The 12780-nt window shown below is 40.8% G+C and overlaps 1 protein-coding gene across 13 annotated transcripts in view; it reads left to right on the forward strand.

The window, feature by feature from the left end:
• Positions 1–12780, forward strand: part of clip1a (CAP-GLY domain containing linker protein 1a) — a 55324-nt gene extending 42544 nt beyond the window's left edge. For 7 of the 13 annotated variants that reach the window (XM_020490022.2, XM_020490021.2, XM_020490026.2 and 4 more), the window contains 6 exons: positions 7068–7185; positions 9088–9238; positions 9326–9378; positions 10065–10070; positions 11388–11515; positions 11759–12780. In XM_020490022.2, coding sequence (XP_020345611.1) covers positions 7068–7185; positions 9088–9238; positions 9326–9378; positions 10065–10070; positions 11388–11515; positions 11759–11990 — 688 coding nt within the window. In that variant the 3' untranslated portion in view covers positions 11991–12780. The remainder of the gene's footprint in view (positions 1–7067; positions 7186–9087; positions 9239–9325; positions 9379–10064; positions 10071–11387; positions 11516–11758) is intronic. The other 6 variants (XM_031830041.1, XM_031830038.1, XM_031830043.1 and 3 more) reach the window with 3 other exon arrangements.

Genomic DNA, 12780 nt, shown 5'->3' on the forward strand with positions numbered 1-12780 from the left:
AACATCCTCTTTTGCCTTTTTTTTTACACATGAATTAAAAATGAAAAGCTGAAAAGTCTTGGGTCGATAAGTATTCAACCCCTTTGTTATGGTGTGCCTAAATATGTTAAGGATGAAAAAAATGCTTGCGTTGCATGGACTCACTCTTGTGTGCAATAATAGTGTTTACATGATTTTAGAACGTCTACTTTGTCGCTGTACCCCACACACACAGTTTATCTGTAAGGTCGAGCAGCCACATAGACCAGGGAGGTATTCGAATGCCTCGCAAAGAAGGGTTCATATGGGTAAAACTAATTTAAAGCATATATTGAATATCCCTTTGAGCATGCTGAAGTTACTAATTACACTTTGGGTGTATTGAATCACCATCCAATCACTACAAAGATACAGGCGTCCTTCCTAACTCAGTTGCCGGAGAGGAAGGAAACCGCTCAGGGATTTCACCATGAGGTCATCGGACTTTAAAACCATTCGTTTTTAATGGCTGTGATGGGAGGTAACTGAGGATGGCTCAACAACATCGTGAACATAAATTACAGAGTAAAAAGGAAGCCTGTACACAATAATAAGGCGCTGAAGTAATACTACAAAAAAATGTGTCAAAGCCATTAACTTGTGCTGAATAAGTTTTATGTTCGAGGCAAATCTAATACAACACATTACTTAGTACCACTCTCCATATTTTCAAGCATAGTGATGGCTGCATGTAATTGCTAAGGACTAAATGTTCAGGTTAAAAAGAAACGGAATGGAGCGAAGCACAGAGATCTTAGAGGAAAACCTGGTTGTCTGCTTTCCACCACTGGGAGATTAATTCACCTTTCAGCAGGACTTAAATAACTTAAAACACAAGACCAAATATACACTGGAGTTGCTTACCAAGAAGACAGTGAAGGTTCCTGCGTGGCCAAGTTAGATTTTCAAGCAGATTTAAGGTAAAACTATGACAAGATCTGAAAATGGTTGTCTAGCAATGATCAACAACCATTTTGACAAATCTTGAAGAATTTTGAGAAGAAGAATGGGCAGATGTTGGACAATCCAGGTGTGGAAAACTATTAGAGACTTTCCCAGAAAGACTCACAGCTGTAATCTCTCCCAAAGATGATTCTAACATGTTTTGACTCTGTTACCAAAGAGAGGTTGCTGTTCAATGAGTAATCCCTCTAATTAACTTGCTTTTTGTCATCACAGTATGTTTACAGTGCCTTCAAATGATTTATACCCCTTGACTTATTCCACATTTTGTTGAGACTGAATTCAGAATGGATTAAATGTTTGTTTTTTCACAAGTGTATTGAAAATGAAGAATATTAATTGACAAGTATTCACACACCCACATATTTTCAATGGGATTCATGTCTGGGCTTTGGCTGGGCCACTCAACGACTTTCTTCTTCTGAAGCCATTCCAGCATTGCTTTGGCTGTATGCGTGGGGTCATTGTCCTGTTGGAATGTACATTTTAGTTTTCACTCTGAAGCAGGTTCTCATCAATGATTTTCCTGTATTTGTCTCCATTCATTGTTCCCTCTATCCTTACTGGTCTCCCAGTTCATGCCACTGAAAAGTATCCTTATAGCATGATACAGCAACGGGTGATGAACTGTGCCTGGTTTTCTCCAGACATACCGATTTCCATTCAGGCCAAAGAGTTAGTTTTTTCTCATCAGACCACAGAATCTTGTGCCTTATGCTCTGAATCTTTCACGTGCCTTTTTGCAAACTCCAGGCGCTCTGTCGTGTGCCTTTCTCTCAGGAGTGTCTTCTGTCTGGCCACTCTCCCATAAAGCCCAGATTGGTGAAGTGCTGTAGAGACATTTCCTTCTGGCAGGTTCTCTCATCTCAGCCAAGGATCTCTGTAGTTCTGGTGGTCATTGGGTTCTTGGTCACCTCCCTGACCAAGGTCATTCTTGCACATTTGTTCAGTTTGGTCAGACAACCAGCTCTAGGCAGAGTCTGGGTAGTTCCATATTGTTCCAATTTCCCAATGATGGAAACGACTGTTCTCTTGGAAACATTCAACACTCAGTTGTTTTATACCCTTTCCCAGATATACAGTGCATTTGGAAAGTATTTAGACCCCTTGACTTTTTCCACATTTTCGTACATTAAAGCCTTATTCTAAAATGGATGAATTCATTTTCCTCTCATCAATCTACATACAACAAAAACAGGATTTTAGAAATGTTAGCTGATTTATTCAAATAAATGTCACATTCACATAAGTATTCAGACATTTTACTCAGTACTTTGTTCAAGCATCTTTGACTAAGCTGTAATCGCTGACAGTCTTCTTGGGTAGGACGCTACAAGCTTGGCACACCTGTATTTGGGGAGTTTCTCCCATTTCTTCTCTGCAGATACTCTCAAGCTCTCAGGTTTGATGGGGAGCGTTCATTTTCCCCTCGATCCTGACTAGTATCTCAGTCCCTGCCGCTGAAAAACATCCCCAAAGCATGTGGCTGCCACCACCGTGCTTCACCGTAGGGATGGTACCAGGTTTCCTCCAGACGTGAAGCTTGGCTTTCAGGCCAAAGAGTTCGATCTTGGTTTCATCAGACCAGAAAATCTTGTTTCTCATGGTCAGAGTTGTTTAGGTGCCTTTTGGCAGAATTCAAGGGGGTGGCGTAGCGGTTTACAATTTTAATCCATCTAACATATGTGGGAAATGTGGGAAAAGTAGAGGGGTCTGAATGCATTCCCGAATGCACTGTATGCCTCATCACAAATCTCTCTGAGATCTACTGACAGTTCCTCGGACTTCAGGGTATAGTTTCTGCTCTGACATGCACTGTCAACTTATATAGACAGGTGTGTTTCTTTCTAAATCATGTTGAAACAATTGAATTGGCCGCAAGTAGACTAATCAAGTTGTAGACTAATCAAGTTGTGACATCTGTGATGATCAAAGGAAATTATATGCACCTGAGCAATTTTTTTTGTATCCTGGGCAATGGGTGTGAATACTTATGTCAATGCGATTTTCTATTTCTTTTTCAATAAATTTGCTAAAATTTCTTTAACGAATCACTGTCATTATGAGGAATTGTGAGTAGATGGGTGAGAAAATAATCCATTGAGTTCAGGCGGTAACTACAAAATGTGGAGTAAGTCAAGGGGTATGAAGACTTTCTGAGGGCACTGTATTAAACATTTTTTTCAAGCTAAACAGACATATGCGCCGAATACAACAGCAACAATACAACCTTTACAGTGAAATGTTTCTTACAAGCCCTTAAAACGTCTGAGCTAAGGGGCAGTATTTTCACGTTCGGATGAAAAGCGTGCCCAAAGTAAACTGTCTGTTACTCAGGCCCAGAAGCTAGGATATGCATAGGCATGGTAGTATTTGATAGAAAACACTTGAATTTCTAAAACTGTTAAAATAATATCTGTGTGTATAACATAACTGATTTGACAGGCGAAAACCTGAGAAATCCATTGAGGAATTATTTTTTATTTTGGTTTTGTAGTTTTCTATTCAATGCCATTACATTATCCATTGACTTAGGACTCAATATGCAGTTCCTATGCCTTCCACTAGATGTCAACAGTCTTTAGAAATAGTTTCAGGCTTGTATTCTTATAAATGAGGGAGTAAGAGCAGTCTGAATGAGTGGACCCTGACGTGTCACAGAGCTTTTTCATACACAATCCCGAGTGCATTTCTTGTTTACCTTTTATATTGATGACGTTGAAATATAATAGATCATTTAGGCTAAAAACAACCTGAGGATTGAATATAAACATTGTTTGACATGTTTCTATGAACTTTACGGAATTTGGATTTTTTTTGTCTGCGGATTACTGAAGAAAACGCGCAAACAAAACAGAGGTTTTTGGATATAAAGAGTTTATCGAACAAAAGGAACATTTATTGAGTAGATTAATGTATTTTGAGTGCAACCATATGAAGATCATCAAAGGTAAGGGATTAATTTGATCTCTTTCTGAGTTTTTTGTAACGCTTCTGCTTGGCTGGTTACTGTTGGTAATAATTTGTCAACTGGGCTATGTTCTCAAATAATCATAAGGTATGCTTTCACCGTAAATTTATTTTTAAATCTGACACCGTGGTTGGATTCACAAGAAGTTAATCTTTAAACCTATGTAAAATATGTTTTGTTTTCTGAATATATATATATATATATATATGAGTATTTCTGTATTTGAATTTGGCGCTCTGCAATCTCACTGGATGTTGGCCAGATGGGACGCTAGCGTCCCACATACCCTAGAGAAGTTAAGGAGCCTTTTTGACCGCACTTCCCACATTGCAAGCACTCCGATACCACTTGTTGTGCGTTAGCAGAGGGAACAGTCTATGACTTGAGTCTTAGACAATGTTTTGGGCCTTCCTCTGACACCCCTAGTATATAGGTCCTGCATGGCAGGAGGCTTGTCCTCAGTGATGTACTGGCTGCAGCGCCTTAGTCAGTTTGCCAAGCAGTTGCCATTCCAGGCGTGGATGCAACTGGTCAGCATGCTCTCGATGATGCAGCTGTAGAATCTTTTGAAGATCTGGGGACCCATGACAAATCTTTCCAGTCTCCTGAGGGGGAAAACGCATTGTCATGCCCTCTTCACGACTTTCTTGGAGTGTTTGGACCATGATCGTTTGTTGATGTGGATACCAAGGAACTTGAAGCTCTCGACCCGCTCCACTACAGCCCTGTTGATGTTAATGGAGGTGTGTTCGGCCTTCCTTTTCCTGTAATCCACGATCATATTTTATCTTGATCACGTTGAGGGAGAGGTTGTTGTCCTGGCACCACACTTCCAGGTCTCTGACCTCCTATTGACCATCTCATCGTTGTCGATGTCAGTGAACTTAATGAGGGTGTTCGAGTCGTGCTTTGAAACGCAGTCGTTGGGTGAACAGGGAGTACAGGAGGGGACTAGGCATGTACCCCTGAGGGGCCCCAGTGTTGAGGATCAGCACTTCCTTCAGGAAGTCCAGGATCCAGTTGCAGAGGGAGGTGTTTAGTCCTTAGCTTAGTGATGAGCTTTGAGGGCACTATGGTATTGAACGCTGAACTGTAGTCAATGAACAGCATTTTCACATAGGTGCTCCCTTTGTCCAGGTGGGAAAGGACAGTGTGGAGTGCGATTGCTTAATCTGTGGATCTGTTCAGGTGGTATGCGAATTGGAGTGGGTCTAGGGTTTCCGGGATCATGGTGTTTTGATGTGAGCCATGACAAGCCTTTCAAAGCACTTCATGGCTACTGTTACAAATCCCTTTTGGCCCGACAGTCTAGGGGAGATGGTAACGAGACCCGTAACACAACTCATGCAAATTATAATAGTGAAAAAGTAAAAGTGAGAACGAAATAACCACGACTACTGAAATCTACCGTCAAACTCAGGGTTTATTGGAACACACACGGTAATGGGGGGGAGCAGGAATAGGGGCTGAGCTGGACCCAAGGAAAGAAACTAAGTAATCAAAAACACCCCTAAACTAGACTAGCCTACTTTAACAACAGCTAACTAACTAACTAACTAACCAACCAAAAATACAGTGGGTGGTCCGCCCAGTTCTAACTAGTGTATTTAACAAAGTTTACCTACGGGTAGTGTATGCCCATGGGCGACTTGTCTTGGTTCCCCCTTTTCCCACCAGCAAACAAACAAACACCATAACCAAAAACAATACTCACAGGTGACGACAAAGTGCTATGGAGGTGCTCAAACAAAAGATAGCTCAATACATAAAGAGAGTGAAATAGAGAGATCTACAGACATGGCATTTACAGAGAGATTGAGCTCCACAGCAAACAACTGACAGGGTTTTTAAACAGGGAAAGGAACGGTGATTGGGTAGGAAACAGGAGGAGGTGTGTCTTCTGATTGATTGGGGAGTGATGATTTTAACCTGTGAGGGGAGAAGGAGAGAAAAGAAACACACACACACAGGATACTTGTATCCCTAACAGCTACCGACGGGGACTATGGTGGTCTGCTTGTAGGTATTACAGACTCGGTCTGGGAGATGTTGAAAATGTCAGTGAAGACACTTGCCATGCTCGGAGTACACGTTCTGGTAATAGGTCTGTTGGATGTTGACCTGTTGAAAGGTCTTGCTCACGCCGGCTATGGAGAGCGTGTTCACTCAGTTGTCTGGAACAGCTGACGCTCTCATGCATGCTTCAGTGTTGTTTGCCTCGAAGCAAGCATAAAAGGCATTTATCCTGTCTGATAGACTCGCGTCACTGGGCAGCTCGGCTGCTGGGTTTCGCTTTGTAGTCCGTAACAGTTTGCTAGCCCTGCCACATCCGACAAGCGTTAGAGCCGGTGTAGTAGGATTGTATTAATGCTTTGCCTGTTTGATGGTTATTCTGAGGGCATGGCGGGATTTCTTATAAGCGTCCGTATTAGTGTCCTGCTCCTTGAAAGCGGCAGCTCTAGCCTTTAGCTCGGTGCAGATGTTGCCGGTAATCCATGGATTCTGGTTGGGATGTACGTACGGTCAATGTGGGGGAGACTTTAAACCTTTTTATTCCATGCTTCTGAATTTAAAGTTTCACAAGCACCATTCTATGTGTATATATAAAGATGGAGTTTCAAGCAGCAACGTTTTGGGCGACCCGACCAAATTCACATAGAAATGTGAGTTATAGATCTGTCATTCTCTTTGAAAGCAAGTCTAAGAAGCAGTAAAACTGTTCTATGTGCACTATTAAGATGCTTCCCATTAAGTTTGGTTTTTTTGTCTTTTATTTAGTTTTGTACATGAGCTTCAAACAGCTGAAAATACTATTTTTTTGTTATGGAAAATATATTTCACAGCTGTTAAGATGGTTCAATGATTCTCTACACTAGCTTGTTTTGTCACAAACTGAAATTAGGCAAACTATTAGAGTTTTTACAACCAGGAAATGGCGGAGGGATTTCTTCATAGTGCACCTTTTTAACCGAACTTAAGAAACCAGTCTGCTGCTGGTGGTACTCCAGTAGACATTAGAGTTCACTCAGATTATGCATGGTCAATGCTTCACTATTCCCTTTTGGAGTGGTTAAACTCTTATGACTATATCATAATTATGTTTTGCCTTTGACAGAGAGACCACAATGAAGAAAAAGTTAGATGAGGAGAAAGCCTTCTTCCAGAAATCCATCCATAAAAGCAGCACCTTGATCTCTGAGAAAGATCAGGAGCTGGAGACCCTGATGAGTGAGGTAAGAATTGGTGCTCTTCCCTATTTCTAGACATTTTAATTCCCTAGCCTCATGGCAGGCTCCCTGGCACTAATTCTAAGCCAAAAAGCATTGGACTTGTCTTATTAGAACTTGAGTTCATTAAGACTTCAGTACATTGTTTTTCAGCATTTGTATAATACACTGAACAAATATGTAAACACAAAAATATTGTGTTGGTCCCATGTTTGAAATTAAAGATCCCCAAAATGTTCCATACACACACACAGCTTATTTCTCTCAAATTCTGTGCACTAATTTGTTTACGTCCCTGTTAGTGAGCATTTCTCTTTTGCCAAGATAATCCATCCACCTGATAGGTGTGGCATATATCAAGAAGCTGATTAAACAGCATGTTCATTACACAGGTGCACCTTGTTCTGTGGCCAAGAAAAGGCACTCTAAAATGTGCAGTTTGGTCACACAATGCCACAGATGTCTCAAGTGTTGAGGGAGTGTTCAATTGGCATGCTGACTACAGGAATGTCCAGCGGAGCCAGATAATTGAATATTCATTTCTCTACCATAATCTGCCTCCAATATCATTTTAGAGAATAGATTAGGGCCAAAGTATTTTTTTAAGTTGTTACTTTTTGTGTTTATTTTTTCTTCAGTGTATATACAGTTGAAGTCAGAAGTTTACATACACCTTAGCCAAATACATTTAATATCCGTTTTTCCCAATTCCTGACATTTTAATCCTAGTAAATAAATCCCTGTCTTTAGGTCATTTAGGATCACCACTTTATTTTAAGAATGTGAAATGTCAGAATAATAGTAGATAATTATTTATTTCAGCTTTTATTTCATCACATTCCCAGTGGGTCACAAGTTTACATACACTCAATTAGTATTTGGTAGCATTGCCTTTAAATTGTTTAACTTGGGTGAAATGTTTTGGGTAGCCTTCCACAAGCTTTCCACAATAAGTTGGGTGAATTTTGGCCCATTCCTCCTGACAGAGCTGGTGTAACTGAGTCAGGTTTGTAGGTCTCCTTGCTCACACACACACTTTTTCAGTTCTGCCCAAAAATGTTCTATAGGATTAAGGTCAGGGCTTAGTGATGGCCACTCCAATATCTTGACTTTGTTGTTCTTAAGCCATTTTGCCACAACTTTGGAAGTATGCTTGGGGTCATTGTCTATTTGGAAAATCCATTTGCGACCAAGCTTTAACTTCCTGACTGATGTCTGGAGATGTTGCTTCAATATATCCACATAATTTTCCTACCTCACAATGCCATCTATTTTGTGAAGTGCACCAGACCCTCCTGCAGCAAAGCACCCCCACAACATGATGATGCCACCCCCGTGCTTCACGGTTGAGATGGTGTTCTTTGACTTGCAAGCCTCCCCTTTTTTCCTCCAAACATAAGGATGGTCATTATGGCCAAACGGTTATAGACTTGTGGAGGTCTATGATCTTGGCTGATTTCTTTAGATTTTCCCATCATGTCAAGCAAAGAGGCACTGAGTTTGAGGGTAGGCCTTGAAATACATCTACAGGTACACCTACAATTGACTCATGTCAATTAGCCTATCAGAAGCTTCTAAAGAAATGACATCATTATCTGCAATTTTCCAAGCTGTTTAAAGGCACAGTCAACTTAGTGTATGTAAACTTCTGGCCCACTTGAATTGTGATACAGTGAATTATAAGTGAAATAATATGTTTGTAAACAATTGTTGGAAAAATTACTTGTGTCATGCACAAAGTAGATGTCTTAACCGACTTGCCAAAACTATAGTTTGTTAACAAGACATTTGTGGAGTGGTTGAAAAACGAGTTTTAATGACTCCAAGCTAAGTGTATGTAATTTTCCGACTTGAACTGTATAGCCATTGTCTAATGTATATGACATTTTTATTTTTACCTCTGAGCAGTTATCAGTGCTGCGTGGGGAGAGCGCCATAGCGAAGACACTGAAGTTTACTATCCAGTTACTGGAGAAGGACAAGGCACAGCTACAGGAGCATGTTCAGATCCTGGAGAAGAGCCTTTCAGGAGGACAGGATACTGTTACCAGCTCCTCACGTATGACTGGGTAGTTGAAGCTTAACTCATGTCTACAGATTGAACTTCACTGTCACTGAATGCTTTATATGCATGTTTTCCCTTCAGGTGATGCAGCTCTGGATCAACTAAGGGAGAACAAGGAGACTGCAGAAAGCCAGGTATGCATTTATAATGGACCAATTTAGCAAAAATGAGACCGCTTGGGTATGTCATTCAGTGGGTTATTTATTGATATGTACAGTATTGCATTGATTGTGTGTAAGAAGTACCTAACCTAAGTCGTACTTGTACATTAATTTAAGTTACGGTTCCATACTATTGCCATATGACATGCTGTGGTTGCTTAGCGTACTATGACAATGGCAACTTTCATACGATCAGTGGTATGGAAATTCCCTCTAAATGAATGCAATTTTGCTCATGTCAATGTCTGTAAAGTCCATGACTGGCAGTGTACAGAATTTATTTCAACTCACTGGAGAACCTCTGACAATTGATTTAGGAAGCTGTTTTATCACAGGTGTGCTGAGATGCCTCAAACAGCTTTAACCAAAAACAATAATGAGCACTGAAGTTGCTTACCATGTAGATCTGCCTTTATCCCTTAACTTACTGTCACAGGCTTTGAATAGGTTTGTCAGAGGTTGAACAGTGATGAAGCTGTAATGCTGCCTACCCACTATTTTCTCTTAGGTTGTTTTAGTATTTTTCCATCTGTCAGTGATCTATTGTCTGCTATTAGGTGGGTCCTAATTTTGATCTGTTTTGTCTCCTCCATCTCCACTTCCTCATTTACCTCCTTCCTCCTCTGTCACTGATGTTGGCCATGCTACCCGGAAATCAGGCAGCGGTTTGTTACTGTTTTTCATCAGCTCCACTCATGCATGTCTATTTGTCTGTAGATTTCCCCTCGGTTCCTGTTCTATGTTCTGAAAAATAATTCCTGAATGTTCCTGTTGATTTACATTTCTGGTCGTCTCCTAAAGGCATCCATTCTAAACAGTTTCAAGCCTCAATTTGTCGGGGCATGAACACGAGGTGTCAAGCGTTCCACAGGGATACTGGCCCATGTTGACTCCAATGCTTCCCACAGTTGTCAAGTTGGCCGGATGTCCTTTGGGTGATGGACCATTCTTGATACACAAAGGAAACTGTTGAGCGTGAGAAACCCAGCAGCTTTGCAGTTCTTGACGCACTCAAACCGGTGCACCTGGCCCCTACTACCATACCCTATTCAAAGGCACTTAAATATTTTTGTTCCCATTCACTCTTTGAATGACACATGCGCAATCCATGTTTTAATTGTCTCAAAGCTTAAAAATCCTTCTTTAACCCGTCTCCTATCGTTCATCTCCACCGTTTTGAAGTGGATTTAACAGATGACATCAATAAGGGATTATAGCATTCACCTGGATTCACCTGTTCATTGTGTGTCATGGAAAGAGCAGGTGTTTTGTACACTCCCGTGTATATTATGACAACATTTTGTGGCGTTTTGGTCTTCGGCAAGAAGTTGTTTTTTTTGCCGTTTGTGTTATTTTCTTGAGGCAAGCCGAAGTTCTGAAGCCGACTTATATGCCCCTTTGTTGGTGATTGGTCAACATTAGGCATTCTTCAATTGTTTGTTGTCATTCAATGAAAGACTACGTGTTTCTATGCGAATGTTTTCACTTGAGAAATACTGCACCAAACATCTTAGTTGTATGTAAAATTACGTGACTAAAACCTCTGCAAAAACTTCAAATGATTTATTTACAATAGCTTTCAGGGATTCAAAAAAAGGACCTCATATCCTATTCATACAGGACATTTATCAGAGTATGCTTTCCAGCAAATTGACATGCCTTGATGCCACAATTTCTCATGATGGATGATCCAGAGTCGCCCTCATTACCCTTTCCCATGCTCAAGCCAGGATGTGGGTTTGTTTTCACAACATAGGAACTGGCCAAGCACATTGAAGGTTGTTGTTCACTGTTCTTGTAGCATGGTGGGTTGGGGAAAGGGGTGAATTTACTAACTACTTGTGTGATATTGGCACTTAATGAGATGTGTATACAGTTGGATGACCTGTTGTTCATGTGTCCAATAGTTCTAAGTTACATGTCACATTTACTTTTTACTGAACTGTGGCAATGTCTGTGATATCCCGTCTTGTCTGGGACAGATTGAGTTCCTGAACTCGGTTATCGTGGACCTGCAGAAGAAGAATGAGGAACTTAAGGGCAAGCTGGAGAAGATGGCAGAGGCTGCCCTCAATGGGAATAATGCAAGCGAGCTTGACAACTATGATGGGTCAGCCTTCTCCGATGCTCTTAAACTGTAACCCTGAGTCAGACAAGTTGAAGCCCACATTAACCTCATGCTTTTTTTGTTTTGTTAATTTCATGAAGCTAGTTCAAAGCATGAAGCATTATTTCTATCTTAACATTTCATCAGTCTTAGTTTGTCCCCTCCCCCGTTAAGTACTTTTCCATTTGTCTAGTTTACTGTACATGCTCACACCCTGACCCTGTATGTCTCCCACCATCTTCTCAGCAGTTATAACAAAGGCCCCTCCAAAAAGAAGGTCCCACCAAGGCTCTTCTGTGACATTTGTGACTGCTTCGACCTCCATGATACAGAAGACTGTCCCACTCAGATGCAGATGCCGGACTCCCCACCCCACACCACCTACCACGGCAGTAAGGATGAGGAGAGGGCTTATTGTGACATCTGTGAGGCCTTTGGCCACTGGACTGACTCCTGTAACGATGACCAGACCTTCTAATCTAAAGCCTTCGAGAGCCATCTTTGGCACAATCTCAAATTTTGCACGTAAATCAAATTCACATGGAGTTCTCTACTGTATGGGTTTGTCCACATGTTTGTCTGTGGGAAAGTGTCTTGCTCAAGCCCCTAAGCGCTCTTATGGGAGAAGGTTTTCTCAAAACAACAAATGTAATTATCCCCACCCACACTATGTTCACATCATTGACTGGGAAAAGGGGCAGGAATGCATATGTATTGTGATAAAAGGTTTTAATTGGTAATTGTAAAGGACTTGTCTTGAAATAAAATCCACGGTTTGTTTGTTGCTATCCTCTTCAGTGTGTATAAGATGAGAGGCTATAGTTTATTTTTTTAAGCTTGAGCATACTTTATACTTTGAAAAATGTTGCCTTGTCTGTGTGATAATTGTGTGGTGAAAGGTATGCAGAGGAGCATGGCTGGCTCCTGCTGCCTGGACGTGTTGGAACAGTGAAACCCAACACTAGTTGACTTTCAGTAAAAAAGACCTGACCTCGGCCGAATGGGACAGTGGGATCGTGGTCAAGGTTGAAACTGCTAAACAAACCTAAAGGACTGCGCACACTCTTTCTCCTCTGTTTAAAATCCTTGGTTCTTTTTTAAGTGGCCTTTACAAGAACATTTCTTAATTAAATTATCATTTAAGAGAATAAAATATTGTAAACAGATGGTATAATGCTTATGAATTTCTGTACCTAACTTTTTGAATGTTGAATATCTGTACAAAAATCGAATGAAATTTATGGATAAATTAAAGTTTTTTTGCAGGA

Source organism: Oncorhynchus kisutch, linkage group LG8, assembly GCF_002021735.2.
Source record: "Oncorhynchus kisutch isolate 150728-3 linkage group LG8, Okis_V2, whole genome shotgun sequence".
NCBI classification, from domain to species: domain Eukaryota; kingdom Metazoa; phylum Chordata; class Actinopteri; order Salmoniformes; family Salmonidae; genus Oncorhynchus; species Oncorhynchus kisutch.